This window comes from Pimephales promelas, chromosome 5, assembly GCF_988280905.1.
Source record: "Pimephales promelas chromosome 5, fPimPro1.hap1.1, whole genome shotgun sequence".
Lineage (NCBI taxonomy): Eukaryota > Metazoa > Chordata > Actinopteri > Cypriniformes > Leuciscidae > Pimephales > Pimephales promelas.
In genome coordinates this window covers 13,197,021-13,212,405 of record NC_142773.1, presented here as the reverse complement: position 1 = coordinate 13,212,405, position 15,385 = coordinate 13,197,021, and the positions used below count along the sequence as shown (strand labels likewise).

Genomic DNA, 15,385 nt, shown 5'->3' with positions numbered 1-15,385 from the left:
TGCCTTTTCGGCATGCACTCCCCTCAGCATGGCGGAGTGGGTATTTCGTTCCCCATTGCGTCATTCGACGTATTGTTGAGTTCCCTTCGAAAGGGAACGTCTCAGGTTACGACTGTAACCTATGTTCCCTGAGAACAGGGAACGAGACAATACGTCTCGTTGCCATGCCTCGGGGCCTGCCTGCAACAGTCCCTTCAGACGATAGGATGTTGTCACGGTTTCAAGGCGCCCTTCTTATACATCCAGATTGACGCGCTCATCATTCAAGCTGATGATGCACGGGCTGTCGCCGGTCAACCTGATTACTGTGAGTTGATATTTGATTTCAGACACCTGTCACGCCTGAGGCGTTCCCCATTGCGTCATTTTGTTTCGTTCCCTGTTCTCAGGGAACATAGGTTACAGTCGTAACCTGAGACGTTTGTAACAGTTGGCAACAACAGGCAACCAAGAACTCTCCTCTCCTGTCCCAGCACTCCAGGAAAATTACATAGATTTTTGAAACACTCAAGATTGACTTTATTTGGATTAGTCCAAAGTACAATAAAAGGGGAAGTATCAAAGGGCTTCAGGAGGGGACAAGCCCAATACAATAAAAATAAAGTTATAACTTTAGGGGGAACACTCTCTTAACCTTTCAAAATAAAATTCAAAATGAACAACACATTTCTTTTCTTACTCCCTCTTTAGCATTTTACATTTTTAAAAACATTTTTTTGGGAATTATAGAATGCTCACATATACATATGACACAGTTACACTACCTGCTAATAGCCTTTTATGAGGACATGATAGATATCTGTATGATGAAATAAAAACGAATTATTACTAAAAAGACTATTATCTTCCAATATATAGTGAGCTAGAGAGAGAATTATGGGTAGGTAATGATAAAAAGAGGGAGACAAAAACAAAGAAACTCTGAAGTCATCTGTTTATTGATAGAGCTTAGACTTTGAGCTCTGAAGATAATCAACCATTAACTGGCACGCCATAAAACCATGATGATATGACCCACAAAATATGTTCCTAACTGTTGAAACCAGGTTACAGTGAAATCAAAAGAGAGATAAATCATTTGTATTTATATTTATGAATATGCTCTTTTTCACAGCATCAACTACCATTAATAAAAAGGGAAACTGACAAAAAATGTAAAAGAGTTACCACAAACTTACTTATTAAAAAACCCTTGTGTAATCCTGAAGCTAATTCCTGTTAAGAGGAGACTATTTATATTGTCTTAATATTGAGAAGACCATTAATATTGTGTCCCAGCAAAACCATCCTGGAGGGGCAGTCCATGAAATGGGATCAATGAGATTTTCCAATAATTTCAATATTGTCTGAACTGATATGGTATCAATTTGGAATGTCTTTGGTATGAAACAAACTCAGCATCCTACATAAGTACGCCCTGGCAACTTTTGTCATCAAGTGATATAGAAGGGGGTTATCCAATGAGCTATCCCATTCATAAAGGGATTTTTTTCCAGTTCCCTCAGTCACTGGCAATGACATTTCAGTTTCTCTTTTGATCTATAACCACACTCACTATGATCACAATAATTATGCAATACAATACTAGCACCAGTATCAGACCAATATGAGATTTATCTGAATTAAAAAAAAAAAAAAATATATATATATATATATATATATATATTAAACACATATTGATGCATGCTGTTAGTGCTTCTTTCTAGTTTTCCCCTGAATCGGTGAATGAGAGTGTAAAGTTTAGTGTGTTGTTATCTCTGCGATGGACTTTTCCGATAGTCCCAGCATCCCTGCGATCATACATTGGACAATCAGATAATTTGGTGACTAAAAGAGCCAGTCACACTCCCAATCAGCCAGTTGGCTCCATTTTTATGCAATATTTATTGAATTAGTTTTAACATAATCACAGAAAGAGACTCCAATCATATAATAACTATATATGGTAATGGTGTGACCAGAGTAAATGTGTGTCTCACTATGAAACGATCACACCCATCATCAACAGTATCGTCATAAGCTGAGTGGGTTCTTGGGTGCGGCAGTGGCTTTATGACCCTCCACAAAGGTTGAAGTCCTGCTGCTCAACGGAAGAAAAATTCAAACTCAGTTATCTGGAGTAGAGAAAGGTTCACAGGACTATTCTAGCACATTATTCTAGCCTATAATTTTCTATTCATCTTCTATTTCTCTCACTTTGTGTGCGAAGTGTAAAGATGTCAACAGCATTAGAGGTGACTGGATTCTTCATGTGTTTGATCGGCTGGGTGATGACTGGCCTTGCTGTGGCTAATGACTACTGGAAGATATCTAGTGTGCAAGGCACTGTAATCGTTTCAAACCGCCTCTATGAGAATCTATGGCATGCCTGCGGCGAGGACAGCACTGGAAAGGCCAACTGCCAAGACTTTCAATCCATGTTAGCCTTGCCAGGTAGGAACCAATTTAAAATGACACCAGGTTATTAAGCTTGCTCTGTAATATCAGCACAGTACTTCATTCCTATCATGAATATAAACTTATTGAAGACTGTTTTAGAATCTTGCATTAGATGTTTGAGGAACTATACTTGGACCTGGAACTTGGTGAAACTCTTTCAATCTCTGGCAGCCATTTTGTGTTGTAACAATATGGAGAACCGCATAGGCCCAATTTTATCTCTTGATTTTTCTTTTTGGAAGTATTACTGGCCTTTCTTAATGGTAAACATATACACTAGTAATAGAAGAAAGGTAGCTTTTTGAATCTCTGAAATAAGTGAAACAATTGCTTTACAAAATGTTTTAATATTAAAAATAATGGTTCTGCAAACAATATTGTATATCAATGGAACCATTCTAATCCACCAAAAGCCTCTTTACTGTGGAACATTTTTCTTTCGATTTTTTAAAATGTTGAAATAAAAAAAATGGTTATTTTAAGAACTGATGACTGAATGGTTCATTGTGGAACCAAAAGTGGTTCTTTACAACTGTGTAAGTAAACCGAAATTACAGTGTACGTTTACATAATTACAGTGTACTTCCGTGTAGGTACAAGGGAACAATATGTTAAGTTTTGGGTAATAAAGGGGTAACAAGCAGATTACACTGCAAAATTATTTTGTAAATATAAATACACACACACACATATATATATATATATATATATATATATATATATATATATAAGAAATATATATATTGTATGTATTGTATTAAAAAAATGATATTATATAATATTAAATATTAATATTTTATATATAAATGACACATTTTTCCTAAATATATACATGCATGTATGTGTATTTATATATACAAAATAATTATATGCAGTACACACACATGTATTTTGTAAACACAAACTTTTATTTTGGATGTGATTAATCGCGATTTTATCATTGCCAAGCACTAATATACATGTGTATATATATATATATATATATATATATAATTACTGATAATTACAGATTAATTAATCTGGTTGTACCGTACACTGTAATTTCGGTTTACTTACGCGGTTGTTTGCAGGTCGTAGTATAAAGTGTTACCCAAAAACCTCCTTTTGGAATCTTTATTTTCTAAGTGTTTTGAAACACTAACACATCAAAACTACCTTTGTCATTAAAACGGAATCTATATTAATAAAACTGACCCAAGATCAATGAAAACCACATTAGACACTGGTTCATGCATGTGATTACTGAATACCAGTTCAATGCCCCTAGCGGCAGAACCACTGAAACTGTGAAAAGTTTTAAAAGAGTATACTGTATGTTTTCTGTAGACAGGCCAGTTTGATGCACTGATTCACTCTGAAGCACTGATTCAAAAGAAAAGATTCAAAAGTTTAGAAGCTTCATGATGCAATGTTAATGAAAGCACCAATCACTACCATAGATCAGTGATGCCAATCATAACAAAGACCACTTTAATAATTAATGATAACCTTTTATATACATAATTTTACCAAACACTTCACCACATTTTAGATATGATGAAAGTCTGAACTATATTGTAAGCACACACCAAATTTACTAAACTCTAAACTCAAAGACTCTTTGTTTTTGTTTTTTGTCTTTTCTCTTTCTTGTTTTCAGTTCATATTCAAGCATGTCGAGCATTAACTATCATCGCTCTGATCATGGGGCTGGTCGGTATAATTTTATCTACCATGGGGCTGAAGTGCATTAAATTTGGGACAAAAACAGATGAGGCAAAAGGCAAGACAATGGTCATTGGTGGCATTATCTTCATCATTGCAGGTAAACAGAAATACATTGTTCAAATGAACATGCAGTTTCTATTATTGTTTAGTTGTCTGCATGTTTCCACCTATTTAGCATCTATTATAATTGAGAAATATGTATATATCCCTAGGTCTTTGCACTATGGTGGCTGTATCTTGGTACGCTACACGGATTGTTCAAGAATTCAATGACCCCTTCTACGGAGGCGTCAAGTGAGAAGACTCACATTCACACACATTCTTAAATGCACACACATTTACTTATCTAAATGGGGACATTCCAAAGACTTCTGTTTTCATATACAGCTAATTACTATAACCTAGCCCTAATCTACATTCTAACCGTAACACTTACAGAAAACATTCTGCATTTCTACAATTGACCCCCTATGACCCTCTGAACCAAGTGGGTCCAATTCTGTTTCTGGAGGGCCACTGTAGTGCAGAGTTCAGCTCTAACCCCAATGTAACTCACCTGAACCAGCTAATCAATGTCTTACTTGACACAGTAGAATCCTCTTGGCAGGTGTGTTGTGGCGAGTTGGAGGTAAACTGGACAGTGGTCCTCCAGAACCAAGTTTGGACACCCCTGCTCAGGGTAATGGTGTCAAATTCCGCTCCTGATAGGCCACTTTCCTTCAGAGTTTAGCTGCAACCCTCACAAAACACATCTGACTCCACACTAAATCATCAGACCAAGAAATCAACAGAAACATAGAAGTACAAATTAGGACATCCTTAAACGGAGTAGGCCTACTGTCAGGTTTAGCACACTTCCGGATACAGATTTGTTCCAGATATATCATTAAATAGCCACATACATCTAACTATCTCCCTTTGTTTGCAGATTTGAGCTGGGTAGTGGTCTCTATATAGGTTGGGCTGGTGCAGGGCTGTGCATCCTGGGTGGTGCATTCCAGTGCAGTGCCTATAAAAGAGCCTCTCAAGCGAAAGACAAAGGGTAAATATCACACAGACAATTTTCTACACTGTGAAAAAATGTGACCAGAAAAATGAGTTAACTGGTTAACTTTAAGTTACCTTACCATATACCGTAGTTTAAATGGTTTACTGTAAAATCACATTATCTGTAATTTTACTGTAAAATACTGTCAAATGTATGGGATTTTTTTGCAAGGAAAAGTAAACATCTCCGAGTGTTGTTCTTTGCTCGGTTTTTAACAAAAAGGAAACGTTCAAATTGCTTAAAAACAGACGCGACAGCTGATTCGAGCAAGTGATGTTCAACGGCGGCGTCCATCTTTGTAATGTAGGCTACAAAATCTGCTTCAAAATCCCAGCGCTGTCGTCATTGTGTGAAGCCCGCCCCAACGTTTCTGATTGGTGCCGCGATTTCTGCGGACTGGAAATGGGTTTGAATGAGCTCTTTGCCAGACTAACTTTTAGAGCAAATCTAAATTTGCCGGAAGTTGTCTGGGTTTTCCCAGGCTACCCGGACCCCTCCCAGTTTGTTATTTCTCTCGGGAAACTCCTGTAATTCGCATGGCCCAAACTCCTTTATGAATAATCGGACCAATATGTTTGTCTAATGTTGACCAGTTGCAAGACCTTGTATGAAATCCATTATATTCACACAATCCACACACCATAAACAATTTCAACCCGTTTGTCATCTCAACCTGGCAACTTATACCCCAGTTGCGCAATCGCGGAAAGCTTAACCCGAAAGCGAGATTTTTCTAAAGTAGGTATAATATAAAGCATAAGGCATATGTATATTAACATTATATCCTGTAATTAAATATACGGTTAAAAGTAATAAACAGGGATTCTGTAAAACTGGAAAAATTCTAATAGTATTTTTACTCCTTATATTTCTAATGCTGTTCTTTGAACTTTTGATGATGTTTTTTTTTCTCTTTTTAACAGGGCATACTACCCAGGTGGAAAGCCAAAGACAATCTATACTCCAGCTCCATCTACTGCAGAGACGTCAAAAGCTTACGTTTGAGACACCAGGGTCACCCATATTAACAAGGCTGAACTTTTGTTACGTTGATGTTTGTTTTACTCAATTATGTTTTTACTACTTTTTTTTAGGACAAAATTATGACAAATGTAAAGATCACTTAAATTATCATGAATGCTGAACTTCTGGAATAAAATATGTTCTCTGAATTAAGATATCTAGATATTGGTAACACTTTACAATAAAGGTCCGTTAGTTAACATGTTAGTTACATTATTAGTTACTAGTTAACATGAACTAATAATGAACTGCACGTATACAGCATTTATTGATCTTTGTTGAGGTAATTTCAACATTTACTAATACTTTGTTAAAATTGTGTTAAAATTAGTCATGTAAGTTAATACATTAACTAATTTTAACTAATGAACTTTATTGTAAAGTGTTATCTAAATAGTTTGCCTTGGTGTTTAGACTTGTGTTTTTATGTAAAGGGGAGACTGCAAGCTTTTTACAGCATAGAATATTTCTCATTGTAGGTTCATTTTTAAATGTAATTTCTCTATGGGTACTTACATTACACAATGGCTACAGAAATCACATGATAGATGGCAGGGCATGTTGTTGCATTGTATTTGGTATTTGGGACTGGCCATTAAATGGCCTTTCATATGTTCTGCAAAGTTTAAATAAAACAATAAAGACTTTAAAAAACAAACAATAAAGACATTATCATAATGTATCCCACATGTGTTCATAAAACATGATAATATTGGGCATGTAATTAGGAGTATGTCAGATTTCACAAATGTATATAATACATATAAATTATATATAAAATTTACTAAAATATGTAAAATCATATAGTTAAGGAGAAATAGTCAAGTCAAGACACCATTTATATAGCACTTTTAATAATATGGGCTGTTTCAAAGCAGCTTTACAGTGAAATGAAAGTAACATAGATTATTTTGGCTTTACAGCAGCTCTAGAATAAAGGGTAACACTTTAAAATAATGGTCAGTAGTTAACAAGTAGCTATGCAGGAAGTAATAGGTAGTACTGCATTAACACCGAAGTTAATACTATTAACTAATATGGAAGCAATATTAACTAATCATTAAGTAAGGTAATTTAGTACAAAGGTAGTTCCTTGGTAGGTATTTGATTGTTACTAAAGAAATATATCCTCATTGAGAACTACTTGTGAACTAAGAAATAATAACCAATTAATTACTAATCACAAAAGTAACATGTCTAAAAAGTGAACAATTGTGGGGGTTTTATACTCTCAACATGGTCATAACATTTCAGAAGCATGTGCCTCAAATGGGTTCTTTGTGGAAACCAGTTTATGAAGTTTATACATCCCCCCAAATACATTAGCTAGGTTGAGATTGTGACCACTACTCTTGCCAGGATGGACGCATTTTCTCTGTTTATTTAAAACTTAAACATAAAATAATCCTAATAAAGACAGTTTTTAAAAATAAATCTTAAATAATTCGGAAGTGATGCTGACACTCTCATGATTGGATTAGTTCACCATTATGAGCTCTATTGAATGTCAGTCACATATATCTCAGACTCCAAAGACCTATAACTTTATAGGTCTGAATATAAAGCACATGAATATAAACATTGATGTTCACTTGTCAAAAACAATTAGCATCTTTAATGAAGAGATTGGCTGCATTTATGTTACGATAAGCGCAAAAACACATCTTCCAGATTACAGTGTTTGTTAGAATATTAGTGCCTCACAGAACCTGTACAGTATGTGTCAAATATAAAATTAAATTAACAAGCGTTAATTCCTAAGCGTTAAGGTAACGCTTGTAGTTAGTTAGGAGTTAACATGTTTTTCACTTTAAAATAATGGGCCACATCACTAGTAGTTCCTGCGGGATGACAAGGTAACGCTTAAGTAGTTATTGAGGAGTTAACATGTTTTTCACAAATGATACAAGTAATTTAATTTTATATTTGACACATACTGTACAGGTTCTGTGAGGCACTAATATTGTAATGAAGTGACGGTGGATGAATGTGTTGTTATGAGTGGCGTGGGTGGAGTGGAGGAGTGGGTTGAGTTTAGTGAGTGTTTTCACCTGATCACTGATGAATGGGAAGGTCCAGGAAGCAGTAATTAGTGCAAATTTCAATGTCACCCGAGGGATTAAAGAGAGAGGTGAGCACAGTGACGGGGCGTCTGAGAAGCGGGCTGTTGTTGCAAATGCCTACTGCACTCAAGGTTGGGGGGTGGGTGCCGTTCGCATGCTAATTAGGGCTGCCGGCGGTGAAGATAGTCTAGCGGGATAACCGATAGATAAGGCTGGGTATAGGAGTGCGTGGGCAGTGCGCGGCTTCTCAGCAAGGGGTGCTCCGTTCCCGCTATAGTTCGGAAACCTTCTGAGCGCTGGACTGGCGTCTGCTTTTCCCCCTTGCCAACCAGCGCCAAAGCCTAGACCCCGGGGGAGGGTCTTACATCCTGGGAGAGTTAAGTGTTGAATTTTAGAAGTATTATTGTGTGTGTGTGAGTGTGAGTGTGAGTGTGTGATTTGTTTTAAAGCTGGTAGTGTAATCATTTCATGACGGGGTGGGAGGGTTATGATGAACTAAATCTTTGTGTAGTAGTCGGAGGGCGTCTTAGGTTTGAAGTTCACGTGCATTTTGAACGTGTGCAGTGTCCTACGGGATTGACGTGTGTGTACTATAGCATTGCTTATTGATGACGGTGTTTTCTGTGGAGAATGATCTCTTGTGGTGTTATTCGCCCCTGACTTGCATACGTGTTTGGTAATTCAGGAGCCTGAACCACTCTGAAATGTTTGGTCACTACCTGAATTGTATAAAATAAAGATTATTTTCTGTAGTTCTGTGGTGCTGCTTACTTGTGTAGAGTGAATTACTCTAGCTGTGACAATTTGACAACACAAGTCTTGGTTTATTACACTGGTGGCAGCGGTGGGAGTGTGCTTAATTTTTTTTTTGAATCTATAAAACCTAGACTTAGTTGTAGAATGTTACAGGGGGAGGATAATGCTAGCCCCGAAGAGGTGGACCGTGCAAGGGATGTGGGACCCTTAAGAGCTACTGCACGGCCAGTGTTTATGCCTGAGACATTTACGGGTGTAGGCAGGGAGTGGTCTGATTGGTCAGAGCAATTTGATCTAGCTGCTGATGTAAATAATTGGGATGAACCCTTAAAACTTAAATTTATGTCTCTTCTACTCTCTGGGCGTGCAAGAGATATTTATAGTGGTTTGCCCAGTGATGCTAAGGGAAATTACGCGTTGCTAAAAGCTGCTATGGCTAGATGTTTTGAGCCCTGTGACAGTAGTGACTGGAGTAGGGCTACATTTACAGCCCGCCGTCGTATGCATAATGAGACTGCAAGGGAATTCGGAAATGCCTTGAGGCGTCTTGCCACTAAAGCCTACCCCACAGCTGATAATTGTACTTGTGATATGTTGGCAAGAGATCAGTTTCTTACACATTTTGCAACTGGTGACTTCCGTATCAGCCTGCGTAGAGCAAAACCTAAAACCTTAGAAGACGCAATTGATCTGGCTTCTGAATTAGAGCTTCTTAGGAATATGGAGCAAACCCATCTGATGTCTGATGCAAAAGTAAGGGGAGTGGTGGAGAATAACTCCAAAAGTGATGAACAAATGCAAGTGATGTTAGGAATGGTGGAAGAATTAAGGCAGGAAGTAAAATCTCTTCGTACGACAGTGAGTAACATTCAACAGTCTATGGTAAACCCTACCCCCACTCAATTTTCCAGGGAACCGGCACGAGAGCCCAGGAACAGTGGTTCACAAGGGTCCGTAGATCGAGCCAGAGGGGTGGGGGGCGGTTGTTGGGAGTGTGGGTGTACAAGACACATAAAACGAGATTGCCCATATTTGCAGGGAAACTACAGGGGGCAGGCACTGTAGGCCCGCTGCCTGCCCCCCGGCGAATTGGTACAGATGTGGCCTTTGTAAGCAACCAGGGTGGCTCTGGATACATTGGAGCCAAAATAGGTGCGTCAGACTCCCTTCTTTTGGTAGATAGTGGGGCAACATTATCAGTCATACAAAAACAACTTTGGCTTGAAATCACTAAGGGGGAAACACAAGAACTGTCTGGACATCATGGTGATGTGTCTGCAGCTAATGGAGGGTTGATGGGGATTTTGGGAAAATGGCAAACCGTCTGCCAGTTTGATACATTGGCATTAATTGTGGAGTTTTTGGTAGCTGATGTGCCTTCCCAGGATATTCTTTTGGGTTTTGACTTTTTGAGTAAATATGGTGCCGTTGTGGATTTTGGGAAAAAGGAGTGTCGAATAATGGGTAAAATGTTTCCCCTGATTGTTTCGGCAGATATGGATAAGCCCCAGACTGTCTTCGTCTTGGAAGACACTTTAATCCCCCCACGTAGTGAGGCAATCATTGCCGGAAAGGTGGAGAATTCCTTGGTGGCCGGTTGTGAGGGTATGTTGGAACAATCAGACACATTATCAAACCAATGTGATGTAATGATCGCTCAGGTGGTCTGTAGAGTGGAGAGGTGTAGGCTGCCTGTACGAGTAATTAATGTAACTAAAGATGTTCTTACATTAAAGGGTGGTATGAGGCTGGGAACTTTACATACTGACATTGAGGTGGGCTGTAGGGCTGAACATTTGGGGACGGGTGAGGATGAGGATGGCCCAAATGAGCCTTGGTCTGTTGACAAGCTTATGGCTCATTTTGGGTTGCATCAGAAGAATTTTACTCCATCTGACATAGTAGATATTCGGGAGCTGTTACGAAGAAATATGTCTGTGTTTAGTGAGGGGGAGGGGGATTTGGGGAGAACTCACCTGACACTGCATCAGATCGATACAGGGGATGCGAAGCCTGTGAAGTTGCCACCCCGTCGTGTTCCCCTCCATTTACAACAGGAGGTGTCTGACCATGTAAAGAAAATGTTGGCAAATAACATAATTCAGCCTTCTCAAAGTCCATGGGCAGCTCCAGTAGTTTTGGTACGCAAGCGTGATGGCGGCCTCCGTTTTTGTGTAGATTATCGTAAGTTAAACGATGTAACCCGGAAGGACGCGTATCCGTTGCCACGGATCGATGATGCCCTTGACAGTGTGAGTAAAGCTTGCTGGTTCTCCACTCTTGATTTAGCCAGTGGTTACTGGCAGGTGGAGGTGGATCCTAGGGATAAACATAAGACTGCTTTTATTACTCGGCAAGGTCTGTTTGAATTTAATGTCCTTAGTTTTGGTCTTTGCAATAGTCCAAGTACATTTCAGCGACTGATGGATCTGGTGCTGGCAGATCTTCAGTGGACTACCTGTCTGGTGTACTTGGACGATATCATTGTATTCGGACGGACATTTCAGGAGCATTTAGGCCGCCTGGACGAAGTTTTAATAAAACTATGACAGGCTAACCTTAAAGTCAAGCCCAATAAGTGTAACTTGTTTGCCACTCAGGTGCAGTATTTGGGGCATATCATTTCATCAAAGGGGGTGAAAGCGGATCCTGCTAAAGTGGAGGCTGTGCGTCAGTGGCCGGTGCCCAAAAATCAGACAGAGGTCAGGAGCTTTGTGGGTTTAGCTTCATACTATCGGAGGTTTGTGAGGGGGTTTGCTGAGATTGCTCGTCCCCTGCACCAACTCACTGAAAAAGGTAGGCGGTTTAAATGGACAGAGGCATGTCATACGGCCTTTGAACAGCTCAAACTAAGTTTAATGTCAGCACCTGTTCTTATATATCCTGATCCTTCCAAAACCTTCATTTTAGATACGGATGCAAGTGACGCAGGTATTGGGGCTGTGTTGTCACAAGAAGAGGAGGGGTGTGAACATGTTATAGCTTATGCCAGCAGAGCCCTTACTAAGCAGGAAAGAAAGTATGCCGCCACCAAGAAGGAGTTGTTAAGTATGGTCACGTTCATCAGACATTTTAAACATTACCTGTTGGGTAAGGAATTTGTTTTGAGAACGGATCATAATTCCTTGAGGTGGCTGCATAATTTCCAGGGTTTAGAGGGACAGTTAGCCAGGTGGGTGGAGCAATTGGCAAGCTTCCAATATAAAATTGTTCACCGCCCTGGACGAGGGCATGCTAATGCTGACGCCCTTTCTAGGCTGCCTGCTTATCTGTCAATTCCAGGGCCCCTGGACACAGCCCCACAGATACGAGGCGGGCCAGTAATAGCTGCAGTTCAAAATGTACCGACTAGTTTAATTCCCGGGTGGGAAGGGGATGAGTTGGTTCAGGCACAATGGGAAGATGCAGAGTTGAAAAAGATCATTGATTTAAAAAAAGAGGGAAGGACTGGTTTGCAACCACCGGACGATCTACAAAAGTATGCACAGGTATGGTCCCAATTACAAATGCAGGGCTCCCGGTTAGTGAGGGTTCCTCCATCAAATTCGGATGCTGCAAACCAGGTTCAGGTGGTTATTCCCACTGTGATGGTGGCAGAAATCTTAAGACAGTTGCATAATGATGTTACGGGTGGACACTTGGGAATACAGAAACTACAAGCAAAAGTGAAAGACCGTTTCTATTGGCTGGGCTGGTTTGGGGATGTGAAGCGATGGTGCAGTGAATGTGTGGACTGTGGGTCTAGAAAAGCCGGGGGGAAACAGTGGCGAGCCCCACTTCAATCGGTGGTAGCATTGAGGCCACATGAGCGGGTGGCGTTGGATATTTTGGGACCTCTCCCCGAAACCCCCAAAGGAAACAAATATATTGTAGTTATTGGGGATTATTTTTCCAAATGGACGGAGGCATTCCCTCTCCCTAATCAGGAAGCTGAGACAGTGGCCAAGTTGTTGGTTGAACAGTGGGTGTGCCGCTTCGGAGCCCCTAGGATAATCCATACAGATCAGGGCCGAAATTTTGAATCCAGGTTATTTAAAGAAGTGTGCCAGTTGCTGAACATTCATAAGACTAGGACATCACCCTATCATCCTTAATCTGATGGAATGGTTGAAAGGTTTAACAGAACATTGGCCTCCATGTTGTCTCTGTTTGTAGATGAGAACCAAGCTAATTGGGACATCCTGTTGCCTTATGTGATGATGGCCTATAGAAGCAGCGTTCACTCCAGTACTGGGTTTACACCCTACAAAGTGGTTTTCGGGAAAGAGATCATCCTTCCTGTGGATGTCATGCTTAACCTAGGTGGTGGGGAAAGATTCTCTTCTGTTTCAGAGTATGTGTCTAGATTGCTGGAGACATTGTCCACAGTAGTAGAGGCGGTAAAGGGCCATCAGTTAAGAGCCTCTGTGAAACAGAAGGGAGAATATGACTTCAGAGCACATTTCCAGTACTACTCAGAAGGAGAATTGGTGTGGGTTCGGGGGAAGGTTAGGAAAAAGGGTCTTTGCCCAAAATTACAACGAAGGTTTAAGGGGCCTTATAAAGTCACAGAGAGGATAACTGAAGTTTTATATAGACTTGTGCCAGTTGAGGGGGGGACAGAAATAGTGGTGCACTTTAACCGACTGAAACCATGTCTTTCTTCTGTAACAGAGGTAATCAACCAAGAGGGTGCAGAGAGGCCACGGATAACTGGCATTCCACCTAAAGAGACCGGGCTGCAGACTTCAATTGCTGCAGAGGGTCGAGAGAGGGAGGTGGTAGTGCCAGGGGCCAGATCCGAAGTACCCCCAGTCACAAGCGAGGTATCAGGAAGCGGTGCTGCCCTAATGGGATCACAATGGCAAAGAGGCCGGCCAGCTCGGGACACACAGAACCAAGGTGGTCAAGAATCTTCATATACTGGGGAGATGCAAACATCCATGACTAGCCATTCTGCAATGACCGGGGAGGCCCAGCAAGGTGCACTGCTACCCAAAGAAGTGCGCCAAGGACGATCAAGGAGGGCACCAGTATGGTCCCTGGACTATGAAATGTTTTGAATTCGACTCGAGGACGAGTCTGCCCTATGGGTGGGGGGAGTGTAATGAAGTGACGGTGGATGAATGTGTTGTTGAGGAGTGGAGGAGTGGGTTGAGTTTAGTGAGTGTTTTCACCTGATCACTGATGAATGGGAAGGTCTAGGAAGCAGTAATTATTGCAAATTTCAATGTCACCCGAGGGATTAAAGATAGAGGTAAGCACAGTGACGGGGCGTCTGAGAAGCGGGCTGTTGTTGCAAATGCCTACTGCACTCAAGGTTGGGGGGTGGGTGCCGTTCGCATGCTAATTAGGGCTGCCGGCGGTGAAGATAGTCTAGCGGGATAACCGATAGATAAGGCTGGGTATAGGAGTGCGTGGGCAGTGCGCGGCTTCTCAGCAAGGGGTGCTCCGTTCCCGCTATAGTTCGGAAACCTTCTGAGCGCTGGACTGGCGTCTGCTTTTCCCCCTTGCCAACCAGCGCCAAAGCCTAGACCCCGGGGGAGGGTCTTACATCCTGGGAGAGTTAAGTGTTGAATTTTAGAAGTATTATTGTGTGTGTGTGAGTGTGAGTGTGAGTGTGTGATTTGTTTTAAAGCTGGTAGTGTAATCATTTCATGACGGGGTGGGAGGGTTATGATGAACTAAATCTTTGTGTAGTAGTCGGAGGGCGTCTTAGGTTTGAAGTTCACGTGCATTTTGAACGTGTGCAGTGTCCTACGGGATTGACGTGTGTGTACTATAGCATTGCTTATTGATGACGGTGTTTTCTGTGGAGAATGATCTCTTGTGGTGTTATTCGCCCCTGACTTGCATACGTGTTTGGTAATTCAGGAGCCTGAACCACTCTGAAATGTTTGGTCACTACCTGAATTGTATAAAATATATGTGAACTGGAATTATCCTGACAAAGTTTTATCTGCACAGAGGTACAGGGAGGGAGGCCTTCACAAGGGATGGACGGCGTTGTCATCGTGTCCAAGCGCAGCGCAGGTCCTTCATCAGATCCGCATACGACTTGGATCTGGTGGACTGCAGTCAACCTCGAGATAAACAGAGAGACTAATATTAGCGCTCACGCCATCCTTCTTATGATGTAACAAGTACATCAAGATTTATAGGAAGTGTTGCCGGTTCCAGCTGACCCAATATTTGAATTATGGAAGTATATGGTGTCATGTGTATACTAGGTCAAAGAGATGTCTTTTTTGTCTAGATTTGAACAGACGAAGTGTGAAAACCTGTTCCAAAGATTTGGTGCTAAATCGGAAAAGGATCTAGCAGCAGTCGATTTTGATATTCTAGGTATAACTGGCCAGAATTTTGAGAT

At 40.7% G+C, this 15,385-nt stretch overlaps 1 protein-coding gene across 1 annotated transcript; it reads left to right on the top strand.

The window, feature by feature from the left end:
• Window positions 1-2,083: 2,083 nt before the first annotated feature.
• cldn15la (claudin 15-like a) lies at window positions 2,084-6,342 on the top strand. Its single transcript, XM_039649486.2, has 5 exons — window positions 2,084-2,433; window positions 4,079-4,243; window positions 4,359-4,440; window positions 5,075-5,188; window positions 6,118-6,342. The coding sequence occupies exons 1-5, from the start codon at window positions 2,217-2,219 to the stop codon at window positions 6,197-6,199; spliced, it is 660 nt and encodes a 219-aa protein (XP_039505420.1). The 5' UTR covers window positions 2,084-2,216; the 3' UTR covers window positions 6,200-6,342.
• Window positions 6,343-15,385: the final 9,043 nt, after the last annotated feature.

Coding starts and splice junctions, on each gene's coding strand:
- cldn15la (XM_039649486.2), top strand. CDS start 2,217: ATGTCAACAGCATTAGAGGTGACTGGATTCTTCATGTGTTTGATCGGC. Junction 2,434..4,078: donor ATCCATGTTAGCCTTGCCAG/GTAGGAACCAAT, acceptor TCTTGTTTTCAG/TTCATATTCAAGCATGTCGA. Junction 5,189..6,117: donor TCTCAAGCGAAAGACAAAGG/GTAAATATCACA, acceptor TCTTTTTAACAG/GGCATACTACCCAGGTGGAA.